At 50.4% G+C, this 17476-nt stretch overlaps 1 protein-coding gene and 1 pseudogene across 2 annotated transcripts; both read left to right on the top strand.

Annotated features, from left to right (window-relative positions):
• The first annotated feature begins 2220 nt into the window (after positions 1-2220).
• Positions 2221-3741, top strand: LOC136474419 (CBS domain-containing protein CBSX5-like; annotated as a pseudogene).
• A 6380-nt stretch (positions 3742-10121) lies between these two features.
• Positions 10122-14931, top strand: LOC136477822 (expansin-B16-like). Of its 2 annotated transcripts, XM_066476082.1 has the most exons (5): positions 10122-10570; positions 11792-12098; positions 12738-12867; positions 13937-14057; positions 14140-14931. In XM_066476082.1, exons 1-5 carry the CDS (start codon positions 10369-10371, stop codon positions 14388-14390), a joined length of 1011 nt encoding a protein of 336 aa, XP_066332179.1. In that variant the 5' UTR covers positions 10122-10368; the 3' UTR covers positions 14391-14931. The 2 variants fall into 2 exon arrangements, with proteins under 2 accessions (XP_066332179.1, XP_066332180.1); XM_066476083.1 differs by lacking the exon at positions 13937-14057 and having other exon boundaries at positions 10130-10570; positions 14140-14923.
• The last annotated feature ends 2545 nt before the right edge of the window (positions 14932-17476 follow it).

Genomic DNA, 17476 nt, shown 5'->3' with positions numbered 1-17476 from the left:
TTTGTGCCATGCATCTTGATCGGTTAACACGTCGTGCTCATGGATTCTTGTTTTACTCCTGATTTCCAACAGGCCATGGTTCCTGCAAGTTCTCTATCTCGTTGGAACGTTGATTGCCTGCCTTAGAGGACAGAGGTGGCAAGAAGACGGAATTCGAGTCTTCATTTTTGTGTAACCTGCAGTCTATATGATTTGTGAGCAAGAATTGTAATTTGAATTGTTGTGTGTAATTTGAACTATTGTATAAGTGCTTGCAGGCATCAGTTATGTGTAGTGAACTTGTACTGGATTAGCTTCTAATGGACTGTTAGTAGCCCCCAAGTTGACTGTTATTTGAGATGTTGTATTTTTATTTGAATGGATGCTGGGTTTGGCGCCATTGAATGGAAGAGCTGTTGGTGCCATTTTTTTGCCGGGGCTGGATGTGCTGTTGGCGCCATGTGTTTGAAATGAGCTGTGCATGTGTGCTGGCTGGATGGAACTGTGATGGCTGGTTTTCCCTGTGCCAGCTGGTTTCCAGCACCAGCCGGTTCTTACCAGCCGAACAGGTTGCAATTGTCATGGTGCTCATGCATGGGCCCATCATGGCCCAGTTACAAAAATGGTCTGCTGACCAAAAATGGATCGGATGGATTTGTGGTCTTCCTAGGGCGGGCCTACCGAGCGGCGTGAATTGGGTTTCCATATGATGGCCCGTTCTAGATTGGTCGGCATTGCCTCTCGTCGTCTCCCATCGTCCATCTTCTGTGTCAATGTGTGCCGTGTGCGTGGCTGCTGCACGTACTCACCTCGCTTGGGGGGGCTTGCGTACGGGAGGCACGGATCAGGTGGATCAGGGGAGAAGCACGGCTCCTTATCTGTCACCTCTCGCTCTCGGAGACTGGACGGACGATATACCTCGCCGCCCACCTGAACACGGAAGGCAAGGGAAGCTCCGCGGAAGGCGATAAGCGCCTACGAGGCTACTATTTTCCGATCCAACTCACGGGTCAGTAGGCATGGTGTGTGTGTGGAAACGTGGAAGAACGGGGACCGAGCCGAGCCAAAGATAGAGGCATCTCGCATCGCGGCGCCGCCGTCCCATCCCTCGTCGCGTAGCGATACGGCAGCTCAAGCCCCTCCAACTCCAACCGCAGCCATGTGATCCGCCGGTGGCCGTCTCGATACGTACGGCGCGCCAAGCTGTTCCCGCACGGCTCGCCGACGTGTCCCATGGCACCACCGCACCAGGGCTCGGCCGCTTTCGAAGACGCCGCAACTTCATCTTGCCGCCGAATTTTGTATCGCGCTTTCAGTACTTGGGGGTTTGGAGGCTAATGCGTTTCGGGGGGACAGGCGCATCTTTCATGTGTTTAGACAGCGGATCTGTCGTGACGAATGGAGTATTTAATTAAGTGCTTGTAACAAGTTTCAACCAGCCCCGTTCGGCTGGCTGAATTTTAGCTGAAAACACTGTTCTGGCTGAATTGTTGTGAGAGAAAAGCACTGTTCCGGCTGAAAAAGAAGCCGAACAAACTGAATATGGAGTAAGCCGAACAGATCCATGTATAAGCACAGCAACACATGCATAAAAGACGAAAGAATTAGGTCTGCTTATATAGCCTGTAAATGAAGGGCCTGAATGCCATGTGTGAGACCACGTGCGTGCATGGTTGAATACTGAAACCTGACGGTGTGTTTATCAAATGACATTCAGCTGCGCTATCTGTTTTTAACCGTCGTCTCGTCCAACTGATCGTGATAGAATTACCTCGATTTTGATGACGGCATGTGTCCTGTTCGCTTGGCTGATAAGTTATGGATGAAAGTATTGTTGGTTGAGTTGTTGTGAGAGAAAAATACTATTCGTTGGCTGAAAAAGTACGGCTTATAAGCCAAGCGAACCAGACGATGATCGATATATGGGCACATTGTGAATTTGTGATTCGTCATGGTAAGATGGGATGTTCATGTTCTACAGTAACAATGTATATTTCTCCACCTCACGCAAGGGCATACTTCAAGGTATTCATAAAACCGATCGAAGAACATTATCAGAGATTGACAAAGATATAGCATATCAGCTATACCTAACCTACTACCGGCCAAACACGAGCGTCGTTCCAAAATTACAACTCACTGCCCACCGGACACCACGCCAGCACGTTCGTCTTCTCTGCCACTGCCAGTTATTATAAATAGCCTGCACTGGCTCATGCGCTCTCCAACACACCACACGGTTGCCCAAGCACACACACGGACACACCTTCTCTTCTCCGCGCGCAGCAGGTGTCTTCGCTCCCTCTCCCGCCGCGATCCGTCCCCCGAGCGACCTGAGCGTGCATGGCGGCGACCCTCCTATCCCACGTCGTCTCCGACCTCTGCATCGGCAGGCCGAGGGTGCTCACGCTGCTACCGTCCACTCCCATCACGGCGCCGGAGCCGCCCCGTTCGTCTTCGTGGACGCCGAACCGACCGCCTCCCGCGCGAAGACGACCACGGTGTACGTGAAGGTCAGCGTTGCGGACATCCTCTGCTACGTCTGCGGCGACGCGGGCAACCTCAGGGACCCCGCAGCCGCGCTCGGCCGCCCCGTGGCTGTGGTCGTCGCGGCCGCCGTTGCTGCCGGCCACGGCGTCACCCACCGAGTCGACCCCCAGACAAGGTACGCGACGCAGCCGGCGCGCCATCGTTTCTGGTTCCTGTTTTGTTCCGAGTCCTCCTCCTTCTCAGTCGTTGACTACGAGGACACTATACTAACGACGGCGGCTATACTGTTTGGTCAAACTTTGCAGGCTGCTGGACGCCATTGACGTGCTGCTGACCGACGGCTGCCAAGGCCTGCTCGTCCCTCTCCCCGCGCGCGCCCGCAAGAGGCACCACCAGGCCCCCTCCTCCGATGCCGCTGGCGCCGGCGCCTTGGCCACGGCCGACTGCTGCTGCGTGCTGACACGGGAGGACATCGTCCGCCACCTATTCGGCTCCATCTCCCACTTCTCCCCGGTGGCCGCGCTCACCGTCGCCTCGCTCGGCCTCGTCCGCCGCGACGTGCACGCGGTCCACGTCGACGACGACGGGCTCGACGTGATCCCGCTCCTGCGGAGAGCCGTCTCGGACGGCACGGCCGTGGCCGTCGTCGCCAACGACGACAGCGCGTTGATCGGCGAGATCTGCCCCGGCGTGCTCGCCTCGTGCGACGTCGCGACGGTGTCGACCGCCTTCGCGGCGCTCTCCGCTGGCGACGCTATGGCGTACATCGACTGCTCGCTCTCGCACTCGCCGCCGGAGTTCTTGGTCCGCGCCATCAGAGCCCAGCTCGCCGGAAAGGGACTGGACGCCATGGCCGGGCTCATGGAATGCGCTGGGAAGGACGCTGCCTCCCTTACCTTGTCCCCGTCGTCGTCGTTGTCGTCGACATCATCCTCCGACGAGGACTCGTCGCCGTTGGGACGCGCACGACGCCCAAGGAGGATGTCATCTGGGAGCTTCGGGTGGCGGTCCACGGAGGACGTGGTGGCATGCCACTCTGGGAGTTCGCTTGTGGCCGTCATGGCCCAGGCGCTTGCGCACCGTGTAGGGTACATCTGGGTCGCTGATGAGACCAGCGGCGCGCTCGTCGGGGTAGTGAGATTCGCCGACGTCCTCGCCGTACTCCGGGAGCATCTCCGGCCACATCCCAGGTGCTATGCAGATAGGTAGCGATCTGCGTTTCAGCACATGTTCGCCCAAGAATCAAGATCCCCAACGCTTAGACAGTTGGTAGTTGTTTATATTCTTCCGTGTCAATCCGTCCCGGTCAAATTCGAACTGAAGATGTGCAAAGTTTGTTTCGACGAGAGCGAGCTGGAACTCGGCCGACGAGCACTTTTAGCCCAAAGAAGTTGGAAAGGCCCAAGATATCGATTCCCCGGAAGGCCGGAAGCCGCAATACGGCCCCGTGGATCGTGGGCTCTCACTTCTTTTGTGCAGTGGCGAAGCCGGGGAATCACCAAGACTGGCTATTTGAAATTTCAATTACATACCATTTTTTCTGAGAAAAAGAGTATTTTTATTACTCAGAAATCAGTTTAAAAAAAACAATTACTCAGAAATGACAGTGTTATGTTCCCGAGAAAGTATTTACTCAACATATGTTGGCACGTTGAAATACCACACCACATAGTACCCGTACAACGAATAAGATGAAAGCATACAGACAGTGATAGAAAAAGATCTAACTAATGATGAATTGGTTTATTCTCGTGTCTTATATCTTCATCAATAATACTCCATGTATTTCAAATTATAAGATACTAGAAGATACCCTCACGTTGCTGAGGGGTTGCAAAGAATTTGAAATGAAATTAAGTCGAGATGACGTGGATAGCTTGTATTAATTGTGGAAGTTAGTGGGATGACATGACTATTAGTAGAAGATGATATGGATAGTTAGTGGGAGATGATGTGGATGGCTTGCATGTTGAGATAGATTTCTAATGGGGATTAGCTTTCTAAGAGATATATATTTTAGATTTTCTAGATAAATCGCTTTAACTATATGTATCTAGAAAAGCCAAAATATTTTATAATTTAGAACAGATGGAGTAGTATATATATGTGGAGCTAAACCTACACACTTAAGTAGGGTGTGCTTAAAAGATTTCTAATGTTATGAAAATTTGCAAAACTAAAATAATCTCTCACATCAGCAATGAATATATCAACTTGTTGTCTAGATATGACTAAAAGGTCTTGCTGCAAAAAGTAAGCATCATAAATCTTAGCCAATTATATATTTTTTCCTTTATAATATCTGGCAGAAGAATTTCTTAGGTTTAGACAAACATTGCATCTCAATAACTAAATAGACCTTTGATCAAAGTGATTGTTCAATTCATTTGTCATGCACCACATTAATAAAAAGGTTTCGTATGTTGAAATGGACAAATGGTGAGAGTAAGTCTTCCTTCTAGACCCACATGAGCGACAACTAATTATTGCTGTGTAAGCCATATTTGATATGATGATGTTACGCTGGAGACAAAAAGATATTTACCTCCTCAAATACCAAACCATTATCATGTATCTCATTAATTTTTTTACAACGAGGCCCAGTCAACCTTACAAGTTACAACACAAGCAATGTATGCTTTGATCTTTCCTTATGTATGCATTGTGAGAAATCATTAGTTTCGTCCAGTAATTTAGTCATAGGTTGTACAATAAGCACAAAATTCAAAACTCTCCATCAGTTGCAACAAACCCGAAGCCATATGTTTTATTTCCTCATCAGAGCCATCATCGGCCACATTACCTAGCACCTCAACAACGATAACCCACATTAGTTGCTCGCTCCAGCATGAGCATCATTTCGGGTTTGTGCACCACATTCTGCTCCAACATGAGCATTTCTTGCGCTCCGTACGAAGGGCCCGCATTATGACCTTGTGTATCTATCCAAAGGCGTTTTCAGATCGCAGGAGCTAGTGAGACGAAAGTGAGCACACCGTGCCTCTTTTGAGCACAGCCGGTCAAATTGTCGCGGATCAGCCGGTGACTGCCGTGCCGCAAGCACGCCAAAAGCCGCTGCACCCGTTCATCACCGCCGCACGCGGCGCCGCGCTCTTTTGCTCTTTGCCTCTTTCCCAACCAAAAAAAAGGGGCTAAAGGGCATCGCCCCCCAGCTGTGTCTCCTTGACCCGAGGTCCCGAGCCAGAGAGCTACTACTGCGCGCGCCTCAAGCAGCCCCGCCGGCGGCTGTGGAAACCCGTCAGAATTCACACGAAGTACCGTCTCATCTCGGATAATAAAAGAAACAACGCTGTGAAAACGAGCCTCGAGTGTCCACGATCAGATCGAAACATCTGCATCATTCGGTTTTCACGTGGATACACGGCAGGGTCACAGGGATCGATTTCGAGCTAGCCGCCCGTGCAGCCGACGTGCTCGGGAAAAAGGACGGGCCGAGCACGTACGGCATGAATGGATGGATTCACGCGGTGGACCCTCCTTCCTTCGTAGTGTCGTCTTCTCTAAGAAAGCTCTCACTGTTTTCGCGGGAGAACACACCACCACCATTTGTTTGCACTCAGCTCACGTCGTCCTTGCCGAGTTTAATTAAGGGAGCTGCCTGAACAACTTTGCCGCTGTCGCATTTACTCTCCCTTGCTTATTAGTGGCTCGGTGACTCGGTCCAGAAATCTTAACCGTGCTTGCAATGCAACCACGAAAGCAGAGCTAGCAGGGACAGAGGACTTGGAAATGGAGGCAACCTGATGGCACTTCCATTCCAGAAGCTTGGGAGTTTGGAGAGCTTTCAGCTCGATGATGGTGTGGGCCTGTAGATGCAGGTGCAGCCTTGAGCCTTCATTGTGCTGCGTCGTTCTGGGATCTGACGATGCCTTTGACAGCAAGTTAGGAGTACACGCGCACCAGCTGCCATGCATCATCGTCCGTCCGGGGTCCGGCGTAGTAGTAACTGCGCAGCACCGACTCCCTTTTGTCTTTTCCCTTACGCACCAGTAAAGTCTTCTTCGGATCGAATGAACAGCATGCTGCGATGCTGCATGCAACGCAATTGCCTGGTCCCAGAACATGTGCTGTTTGGACGTGACCATCTCTGCCGACAAATGCAGTATACTAGCAGTAGTGGACGATGGTGCCGTTCTTCTGATATCAGATTATAAGGGCCAGGGCCAGGTAGAAACTAAACTACAATGCGTCCAACGAAATTAAAGGTTAGAAGAAGGATCATGAAAGGGTTCCATTTCTGAATGCTCAGCAGCTGCTAGCCTGCAATGAAAATCAGTGGCATGGGAAGTGTAATAATCCAACCCTAGGGGCGTGGAGCATCGAACGATAATTAGACAGAGGAATTTTTTATTCAACGGACGACTGCATAACGATCGCACGAATCTTATCCAATAATGCCAGTGGCAAAAGCAAACCGATAATAAACTACTAAAGTAAACGATTCGAATAAATAATGGAGTGGGCATTGTAAATAATTAGACAGAGGAATTTAATTTAGGATAAAGCTAATACGACACGTAGGGAACACCATCTCTTGGAACACTGTTGCCGCTTGCCCGATCGTTTTTTCACGGGGTGAACAGGTAGGCACCACAAACGTACCCTCACTTACCTACCGTCTTCACTCGACTATACTCCCCCCGTTCCCGTATGTGCACGGGCAGCTGGCTGTGTAGGATAGGACTTGCCCAAGCTCCGCGGCAGCTTCACGTCTCGAGCCCGGCGGCAAGACGAACAAAGCCCTTGTCGGGGGTGGTGACATCGACCCGCCACCTAACCCGAGCTCGCCCCGACGTCCCCCGGCTCCAACGCTCCCGCGGCCAGCCCCCCACCAACCACCGGACCACGGCCACCAACGCGCGCGTCGCGACTCGCGCAAACACCCGCACCCGGCCACGGGCCAACACCCCGCGCGACGCGAGCACCCGCGCCACGAGTCCACGACCGACGCTGCGGCCGCCACGCCCCACGTGTCATGGGCGCTCGGCAACGTTCGGGCGAGCGGCAACCCCGCGCCGTCGCCGATACGGCGGGGCGCGCGGATTCTGGACGGTAGCAGCCGCAACGGGCGCTCGCACATGGGGGGTGGGGAGAAGCGGCCGAAGGGGGCAAACCGCGACGCAACTTGACAAGATGGGCGCGGCACGGGTCGGAAGCCTAGGAGGAGGGTAATAACAGCGTGTCGACACTGGTGCTTGGCCCGGTGGCCGTACACGTGCTTGGGCCGCGCCTGCATGCGCCACCATCCACAGCGTCGTCACGCCGTGCTTTCCCAATCACATCATGTTGCACTCAGATTTGGGGCGTTCGTCCATGCTTCCATCTGCCTGCCATCCCATTCTGGAATCTGGATCTGGGTGGATTCATGCGTGCGGCTTTGATGATATACGAGTATACCGTTGGTTTGGGTACGTGTGTGTCTCGCGCCTTTACCACCGGACTTCAAGGTCTTGGAACCGCAGCCATATTGGATGGCACAACTCGTCATCTTCTACTTCTGATTTTGAAGTACGTAGGGGTAACTTTTTTTTATCACAAACATTTTTTTAGTGGGTGTGGCAGTTGATCAAGACTCCTCCTCCCGTGTGTTTGGTTTGCGGGTTCAAGTGGATATCCCGGGTCCGTCCCATGATCTGCTGTTTGGTTGAGGAATCATGTGGGTTTGGGTCCAACCCAGAAGGGAATATATCCTCAGATACGGGTTGGAATGGTTCCTCCGATTCGAGGGGACGAGCTCAACCCACATCGATGCCGTTCTGCTTCCGTCTCGTAGGGGCGACTGGCCGGCGCGGACGCTAGTGGAGGTGGCGTCGGCCCGGGGTGCTCGGGGAGGTGGTGGCGGGCGCGGGCGAGCTCGGGATGCACGGGCTGAGTGTCGTCTGCTAGAGAAGGGCAGCGCGGGGCAGGGCGTGGAGGCCAGATGCGCAGAGCGAGCTCGGCCCTCCGGCCATGGCGGCGTGGGGCGAGCTCCAGCCCCAGCCATGGTAGCGCGCGATGAGATCCCGACAAGCCGTGGTGCGGGGCGAGCCGGCGTGGGTCGAGCTGGCGGCGGCGCGAGTTTGGCCTGGGCCGCTGGAGCTGGTAGCGGCGTGAGTCCGGCCTGGGCCACAGCGGTGGTCTATTGTGCAGTGCTCTGTTCGAAGTGAGGTGGAAGAAGATGGCTCCATCCCCTAACCAAACGCGAGGTGGGTTCAACCCAACCCAAAAAAACTGGAATGGATCCAACCCAAAACTTACGGCTCATCAATCGGCATGAGGACTTGTATCGAGAAAGAAATATCTGCTCTTTGTACAGAAAATCTTGGCTTATTATATGTAGGGCCCAAAAACAAAAACTACTACTGGTACCTTTGTATATGGTGCACAGGTAGTATTTATCCGCACTAACTTTGCATTGACAATTGATTTAAGAAAACTATTTTGCCCCTCAACAACAAGGCGCCGTTTGGGAACAATTGATTTAAGAAGCAATGGGACCTGGCAGGTTACCGTCGTTTAAGGTCGCTGCTCGACCTCTGTCGCTGAATTCTGTTTGGGAATTAACTAGCTGTCCTTTTCCTTTCTAGAGCTTGCTTTCTGCGTTTCTTTCAAATGTTTATTTCTTGGGGTTACCTCCTATTGCCGTGCTTTTAACTCGTTGTAACTTACACTTTCACCTCTTAATGAAAAATGTGTCTCATGGCACGGTTGAAAAAAAGGTGTAACTTGTCAATCTCAAAGTTATTTGGCTACATTTATTGAAATAGGGTTGTATGCTCATATAATCATATGGGTGAGTGCGCATGTCAAAAAAATATAATAAAGTGAGCACATGAGTAGATTTGTCTATCTTACAATATCAAATAGTCACTTCACCTATTTGCTTGATAGATAATGCTGGTTGTGCGAACCAAGCACAACTTAGTTGGTTCAACACTTTTGTGGTGAAGCCAGCTCAATAGGATTAAGTTTTAGATTTGGCATGGGTGCTCGTAATTTTTTATAGATTTTTATTCAGAAAATAACACTGTTCCTTTAGTAGTATGTGACATAGACGTCAATAACAAGAAGATTGTGGTGACTCACTATCTGTGGTAACTTTGTCAGTCTCAAAATCCGATAACATGCCATACTCATAGGGGCGGGCAGAGTGTGCTTGCGTACGTTCTTAGAGTGAGCGCGTATATATGAATGTTTGTAACTTGTACTTTGTTTCACAAAAATGATGAAATCTACCTGTTGTTGATCATCTTGGTGTCCAAAATTAATATTATGTTTTTCGAACGAATAAAAGCACGGAGTAGTATTCTTTTGGAGAGGTCAACACCACTTGATTACTTGTTTAAAAGTAATGGAGTAGTTTACCTTTAGTGAAAACTTTAACCTATGGAAACCATGCATGATGTGCACCAACAAGCAAGGCCACTGGCCACCCCTCATCACGTGGCAAAGGCCAAGAGCTCTCCAATCTCCATCATAGCAAAAACAGAAACCGGATGCCACTGGGACTGGGCTGTACTCGTATCAAACAGCTAGCCATGCAGAAAAGCTAAAACGCTGCTAGTCTTTCACTACGGCCCTTGCCCTTGTCCACATTATAAGTCCAGGCACAGCTCACCACCACCCTAGTACCCTACTCGTGCATTCCCATTGTCCCTTCCCGGCTTCCCCGCCATTTGTGCAGGGGGCCAGCTCTGAGCACTCAGCACGTCGGGGACTGGGGCTTCTCGAAGCCTTAAAAGCCATCCCAGAGAGAGGAGGAAGTACCACCACCACTCGAGCGACTGAGCGAGGCCGGCCATTTCTGCACAGGACAGCAAGAGTGTCGGTAGGGTGTTCGCTGCCTGGCTGTGCCGCCGCGGCTGTTCTCTGCTCTTCACGTACGTGCGCGCGCGCGCCATGGCCGGCGCCTCCTCGAGCTGCTCTGCCGCCTGCCGCGGCTTCTCCATCCGCGCGGCGCTCCTCGCGTCGTCGCTCGTGTGCGCCGCGTGCCTCTTCGGCTCCGTGGAGGCTTCGGGGGCGGCGCACAGGGTGGTCGACCCCGAGTGGCACCCGGCCACCGCCACCTGGTACGGCAGCGCCGAGGGCGACGGCAGCGACGGTAATATATATACCCCCATGGCTCTATGCTCAATTCTCATTTCCCACCTCCATCGTCCTGGATAGAAGAGAGTATATGATGACACTCTCTCTATGCAAAGAATTAACAATGGCGAATGCATTGCACTTGCACCTTCACTGCATCCAAACTTGTGATCCTTTTTTTTATTTTGCTGTAAATGAGCAGTAAGCATTACACTTAACCTTTCGATTCGCAGCATGACTAGTATTTTTTTTTTCTTTTTCTTCCAAGTAAATACTTCTTCCCATTGCCACATTTTGGCGTTACATCGGCCGGCGTATCCCTTGAAGTCCGATAGAGCAAGGACCGTGGCTTGCCACGTAGATTAAAGACAAATATTGTCAAGCGGAGAGAGCCTTTAAGATTCGTGCATAGGATGGTGGCCGGCAATGGAGCCTGTAGCCAATAGCCATGGTCGTGCTCCACTGTGTCGGGTCCTTAACTCGCCGCTTTTACCAGGAACCAACAACGACCGTATCGCGTCGGGTTTAATCCACCGACACTCCGACGACGTATTTTCAGCCTGACACGTACAAAATGGGCTGACACACTGACAGACATGTATATATAGAGGTGAATTCACTTGCAAGTCCAATATTACTGCTATATACGGAGTACTATATACTCCGTATAGCTTTTGTTACGTACGAGTACAATGGTCAATGGATGAACTGCGGAGTGCGCAGACGAGAGTACTGAGTTCACTTGCAAGTCAAATATTACATGTATATATTGAGCTTGTTCGCTTGTTAGTTTCAGCCAGCCCAAATCAGCCAGCCAACAGTATTTTTCTCTCACAATAAACCAGCACCAGCTAGCCTAAACCAGCCCAGAAACCAACCAGCGAATATGCCGATTTTTTTTATTACAACGAGGCCAGGTTGCATTTCAGTATTTTTATTTTTTTATTTTACCCTGACCATGTGAACCAGTGTGGGAACGGTCCAATTTTCGATCATTTCTCAACGGAACTGCTGCCGTGTCCATACCTGAGAGCTAGCTGCATTTCTCTGCGTCCTTACAAATATTCTGTTGCCCGTTTGGCTAGTGTTGGTTAGATCTGGCCACGCAGTAAGTAGGACCTTTTGTCCACGTGCATGCCGCGCTGGTTTCACCTTTTTGTAGCTTATTATATATGTACTGTACGGAACTGTCAATAGTAATTACCGTGTTCATTAACAATAATTAACCACGCACCAGGCGGCGCGTGCGGGTACGGGACGCTGGTGGACGTGGTGCCGATGAAGGCGCGCGTGGGCGCCGTGAGCCCCGTGCTGTTCAAGTCCGGGGAGGGCTGCGGCGCCTGCTACAAGGTCCGGTGCCTCGACCACGGCATCTGCTCGCGCCGCGCCGTCACGGTCATCGTCACCGACGAGTGCCCCGGCGGGGTCTGCGCGGGCGGCCGCACGCACTTCGACCTCAGCGGCGCCGCTTTCGGCCGCCTCGCCGTGGCCGGCGCCGGCAGCCAGCTGCGCAACCGGGGCGAGATCAACGTCGTGTTCCGCAGGTACGCTGAACCAGCTGAACATGCATCATGCATGCGCAGATCTGTTGTTACTGGTCGTCAAGGCAACTGTACTATGTAGTACGGCAGAGATGAATGCTGCAAAGGGTAAAAGCACGCGAAGGGGACGGCTGTAGGTCAACCGTATCGGGGGGCGAACTGCATTATGCCTTGCTTCTGACGTTACTAGAAACGCGGACACTAGAACTCTGTCAAAACGAAAAAAAGAGATTCTACAGTCCTGCATTCTTCCTGGCCGGCAGTGGTACCGGGGTCCGGGGGAGCCGGGGAGGGTAGACAGAAGGTTAAAAATGTGACGCTGTCAGATGAGGACCACCATGGGGGCCGGGTATGCAGTAGTAGTTGGATCTTGGAACGTGCCATGGCCATGCCATGCATTCCCTCTCTTCGCTGAATTCAAAGAACACAGTGGGCACGCCATGCCCAAGCAGAAATCAATGTGCGTCAGGACAGCCGACAGAGCTCACACTGTCCGTACTCGCTCATGGCGTGCGATGGAATGCACACAGAAGCGGAGAAGCCACAGTTGTTTACAATGAGCTAGCAACGACCCCTGCCGCCGGTGAATCGTACGTACCGACGGATGGGGTTCATAAATTTACCGCCGGTGTTTGTATGCAGGACGGCGTGCAGGTACGGGGGCGAGAACATCGCCTTCCACGTGAACGAGGGCTCCACTAGCTTCTGGCTCTCCCTCCTGGTGGAGTTCGAGGATGGCGACGGCGACATCGGATCCATGCAGCTCAAACAGGTAATAACGCTAACACATCAATGCAAGCTTGCTTTTTCCTTCACAGTTCACACCACATCCATAAGTCTCCACTCGACCACGGCACGTCGGCACCATGGTTGCGTATAGCGGTGCAGTGCAACAAGGGCTTTTTCCTCAGTGATATGTGGGAAGGTGTTGGCGTTTCTTTCCATAGGGACGGACATGCGGGTGTTTGTGGGGCAGTGCTAGTGCTGCAGCATGCCAGCATGTGAGTGGGATCCCCGGCTTTTTCACATGCGGCTAGGGACATGGGCGATGGTTTTCTGGACGCCTGGGCCGCCGCAACTAGGCTTCTGTCTGTTTCCCTTGTGTGTCCCGTCGCGTCCATTAGCCATTGCTGGTGGGAATGTGTCATCTAGGGTTCTAGAATCACATGCATGTATGTCCTCTCTCAGTCACACAAAACAACACCACGGCTAGGAAAGGGAGCTATATTAGCTAGACTAACTTGATACTGTCTGCGGCGTTTTGCCGTCAACTCTAGTGGTACGGCACACGTCAGAGTTTTGCTATCTTAGGGCCAGTTTGGTTGCCAAAAAATTTAGCAAAATGCTACTGTAGCGTTTTCGTTGTTATTTAGTAATTAGTGTCCAATCATAGTCTAACTAGGCTTAAAAGATTCGTCTCATGGATTTCGTCTAAACTGTGTAATTAGTTTTATTTTTTATTTATATTTAATACTTCATGCATGTGTCCAAAGATTCGATGTGACGAGGAATCTTGAAAAATTTGGCGTTTTGGAGGGGAACTAAACAGACCCTTATTAGTAATAAACTGTAGTATCTTCGCCAAAAAAAAAGTAATAAATTGCAGTACTAACTAGTTTTGCCAAAGCCATGATTATCGGTTCAACTCCAAAGAACTTCAGTAGAAGTCCTTCACAGCAGTTCGGTTTATTTTTCCTGCGACGGTGGCAGCAGCTGGGTTGCCAGTTACACATGCATGCCCCTGTTCATTTTGTCAGGAGTTAACAATAATCTCTTCCTTTTTCCCTACAGACTACAGTGTGTGCTTCTGCTTGTACAATAATTCTAGTATCTTTTAACAGTGCTACTCCATCATGTGGCCGGGTGAACCTGTCCTTCTGGTCTCACAAGCAATGTTGTCCCCACTGCCTGTACCAGCATTGTCAAACTCTGTGCTTATTAATTACTCTAGCTGTTATTGGAGTAATTACTAAAACGAAAACTATTTCTTTTTGTCTTCGGTGTTATTTGGAGTGACTGAAGTTGGCCTTCGATGTGGACGCAGGCCAACTCGGCGCAGTGGCGAGACATGCAGCACGTCTGGGGGGCCACGTGGAGCCTCACCCCGGGCCCGCTTGTCGGACCCTTCTCCGTGCGGCTGACGACCCTGTCCGGCAAGCAGACCCTTACGGCCCAGGACGTCATCCCCAAGAACTGGGCCCCCAAGGCCACCTACACCTCCCGGCTCAATTTCGCGTAGAGGGCGCCTGCCGGGCCCGCGTATTATCGGCCCGGGAGGTGGTCGATTGGGCTTAGATATCGTCATTTGGAGGCCACATTGTTCTGTGCAGTTTGATGTCGCGTGAAAGAAGTGTGTGAAGTGAAGAAGATAAGCAGGTATAGTAGTGGATAAACCTGGTATTATGTCCCAGGTAGCTCCTCTCCAAACTGTAGAGAGAGCGTCTGATTGGTTGGTGTGGGCCGCATGCTTCCTGGAGGCTGGAAATGGGAGCTCCGGTGAAGAGCGGCTGGGGAACCAAAGGCGTGGCTCCTCTTTGATGGACTCATGCAGTACTTATTTCTGCGTTTTCTCTCATAACTTAATCTATTATTGTTATCGTGCCCTTGGTACATGGGTTGTGTAACTTGTGACTTATGCACCGTAAACTATAGGGTGCTTAAACTATAATCCTGTATTGATCGTTCATGTTAGCTATCAACGACTGTTTCCATTTTGATTTTTTTTTTTGCAAACTCAAATGATCATTTGTAATACTCCGTAGCTCACTGTTCAGGAACCAGGTACCTCTGCTGTTTTATGTATGTTGCCGCCTAGATGTTTGCAATTATGTAAGTGAAATGGAGGACTGCCTTTTTTCACACTTTGGTAGCTGGAAAGTGCTATCTAATTACGACTGAAGCCAAGTTTCCGTGTCCTTCACTTCCTCAATGAATTGAATGGGCACATCAAAATCGTATAAACCGCTGTAAATTAAACTGAGATAGCAGTGTCACGTTATGTGTGCACTGTGCAGAACTTCACCGGGAATTGATCCGTTCCTCGTCACTTTCCAGTGACCAGTGCAATCACGCCGGATGCGCTGCACACGTACTCCCTCCATATCATATTTAGATGATGTTTAGGACATGAGTACGCTTACCAAGGAGAGATTAATTAGGGAGTAATTTTCCATGTCTACCCTTATTAAATGGGGCTGCAGTTGTCCCCTGTACAGAAAAGATGCGTTGCTCTAGTGGCTAGCTCTTGGGTGCCCAATGAAGCAGGTCACCGGTTCGAGTCCCCGCAGCTCGCTTATTTTTTATATGTGATGCATTTTGCATGGCACTGTACATGAATGCATTTCGTTTGCCGTGGTGGCTGCTCGTGCGCGCGCGTTTTGGCCGTCGGCGGCAACATTTTGGCCGTCGGTCTCCATGCCGAGCGTGATGTGAGGAAGATGAACTGGTGGGCGACTTTGCTGTTAGGCGGCGAGGGATGGCAGGAGCGTGATGGATGGCGGGCAAGCGGGCTGCATGCGGAGATGAAGGAAGGCGGCGCGCGATTAATGCAGTGTCGAGCGGATAACCGGGCCGAGCGTGCGAACCCAAGCGGCAGGGGCAAACGAGTCAAAATTCCATCCCACGAGCCGCAACGTCTTCCTTTCGCGCAAACGACTATGACGCCAGAACGTCATCTAAAACGGATACGGAGGGAGTACGAGACTACGAGTCAGTTCCTACTCTGGTACAGTGGTACTTCCTCCGTAAAAATAAAATAATTATGACTTCCGACTCGGTCAAACTAGCTAAAATTCAACTAAATTTATAATAAATAATATTAGCATCTACATCTTTAAATAAATTTATTATAAAAATATATTATACAATTATTTTAATAGTAATTATTTTGTATCATAATTATTACTAGATTTTTTTATATAGTTTTGGTCAAAGCTTAAATCAGTTGACTTCTTAAAAACGATAATTGGAGGGAGTATGTTGCAACCGCTGCTTATGTCCTCATCAGCCTGGCAAATTATAGCCTTGATTAGCTGCACTACTTCAGCTGCTGCTGGCCTGATCGTTTGAACTTATCAGCCGGCTTATCAGCTAGAATTTATAGTATTTTTCTCTCACAACAAATCAGCGTCAACCGGCTTATCAGTCGGCTTTAATACCAGCCGAACAGGCCGTTCACGAATGCACTGTTACTTGCTATATTGTAGTACTAAGTGCAACTACAACTGGAGGAGTGCTGCCGATTAGGGTGTATATCAATGGCGAACGCACTCACGGCGGAGTGGTAGTACCTCTCTCGAATAGCAAATGATGCATGTAAACATCACAATTGTATTCTCTACAGAAATTTTCCTCACTGAATCCTCCTTTTCTTACCTAGTCTCGGAATCCCTTTTCTTTTCCAAGGAGGTCCGTTTGAACAGGTTAAAGATTTTGGGATTTTGATTTTTTTTAAAAAATTGTGCCCTATCCAAACAGGTAAGATAGTGAAGCAGATTCTTAAGTCTTACCCCTCCAAGTTTTAAAATCTTAGAATCCTCTTGGTACTAGATAATCCAGATTTCTATAATCCTTTAGGGCGCACGGAATCAAGTCCCGGAACCGATCCGGCCTGGAACATTGTTGTATTTTATACAGCCAAGCATTAGAGCCTCTTTGGTTCCTGGGGTTTCGTGGCCTGGAATCACTCTGGCCAGGATTGCTTCGGTGATTTATAGTGAGCTTTCACCGGGAATAATTCCTCCCGAGAATCACCCCTAAGGCCTCATTCGCTTCATGGGGAACGAGCCCCCAGAAGAATTGTGGCCTGAAACCATTCATTAATTTATATAAGATTTTCATGTCCAGAATACTTCCTCCCATAATATCGGCTAACCGAACGGAGCCCTTACTTGGAACCGTTCTGGCTAGGATTTAGCCTAACCCAACAGGCCCTTAGTTATCCAAATCCAATGTTCCAAACAGCGTTTGAGGCGTCGACCTAACAACTCCGTCTTCTGCTTAGAGATTTCTCGCCGGTCCGAGGATCGGGACATTATTGACATCCTGGTTCTAATGCGAAAATAACTGATAATTCTTTTTTCGATTAGTTTTTGTTTTTGTGTTTCCATGCTGGAAACTGAACCGTGGGTACAGTGAACCCAAACCGAATGACAGCTATCACCTACTATCACAGTACGAACAGCGGCAAAATGGGGAAAGGCGGAAAGCAGTCCCGAATGAACACCTAGACCTGGTTCAGTAGACCACGATGGGGTCCATCAGATTCCCGACGCAGGCGCACAGACGGCTTGGATCACCTCGTTTTGTAGACCTCGACCACCACCTCCAGGTGGGCCAGACCCCTTCTTCTTCTCCCTTTAAATCCCCGGCGTACACGCGAA

The sequence above is a fragment of the Miscanthus floridulus genome, chromosome 8 (assembly GCF_019320115.1).
Source record: "Miscanthus floridulus cultivar M001 chromosome 8, ASM1932011v1, whole genome shotgun sequence".
NCBI classification, from domain to species: Eukaryota; Viridiplantae; Streptophyta; class Magnoliopsida; order Poales; family Poaceae; genus Miscanthus; species Miscanthus floridulus.
The sequence above is the reverse complement of the archived record's forward strand: the minus strand, read 5'-3'. Positions and strand labels throughout refer to the sequence as shown.

Excerpts from the sequence above, each read along its gene's own strand:
- LOC136477822 (XM_066476082.1), top strand. The coding sequence starts at position 10,369 with ATGGCCGGCGCCTCCTCGAGCTGCTCTGCCGCCTGCCGCGGCTTCTCC. Across the intron at positions 12,099-12,737 it reads ATCAACGTCGTGTTCCGCAG|GACGGCGTGCAGGTACGGGG; the intron begins GTACGCTGAACC and ends GTTTGTATGCAG. Across the intron at positions 14,058-14,139 it reads TTACTCTAGCTGTTATTGGA|GCCAACTCGGCGCAGTGGCG; the intron begins GTAATTACTAAA and ends ATGTGGACGCAG.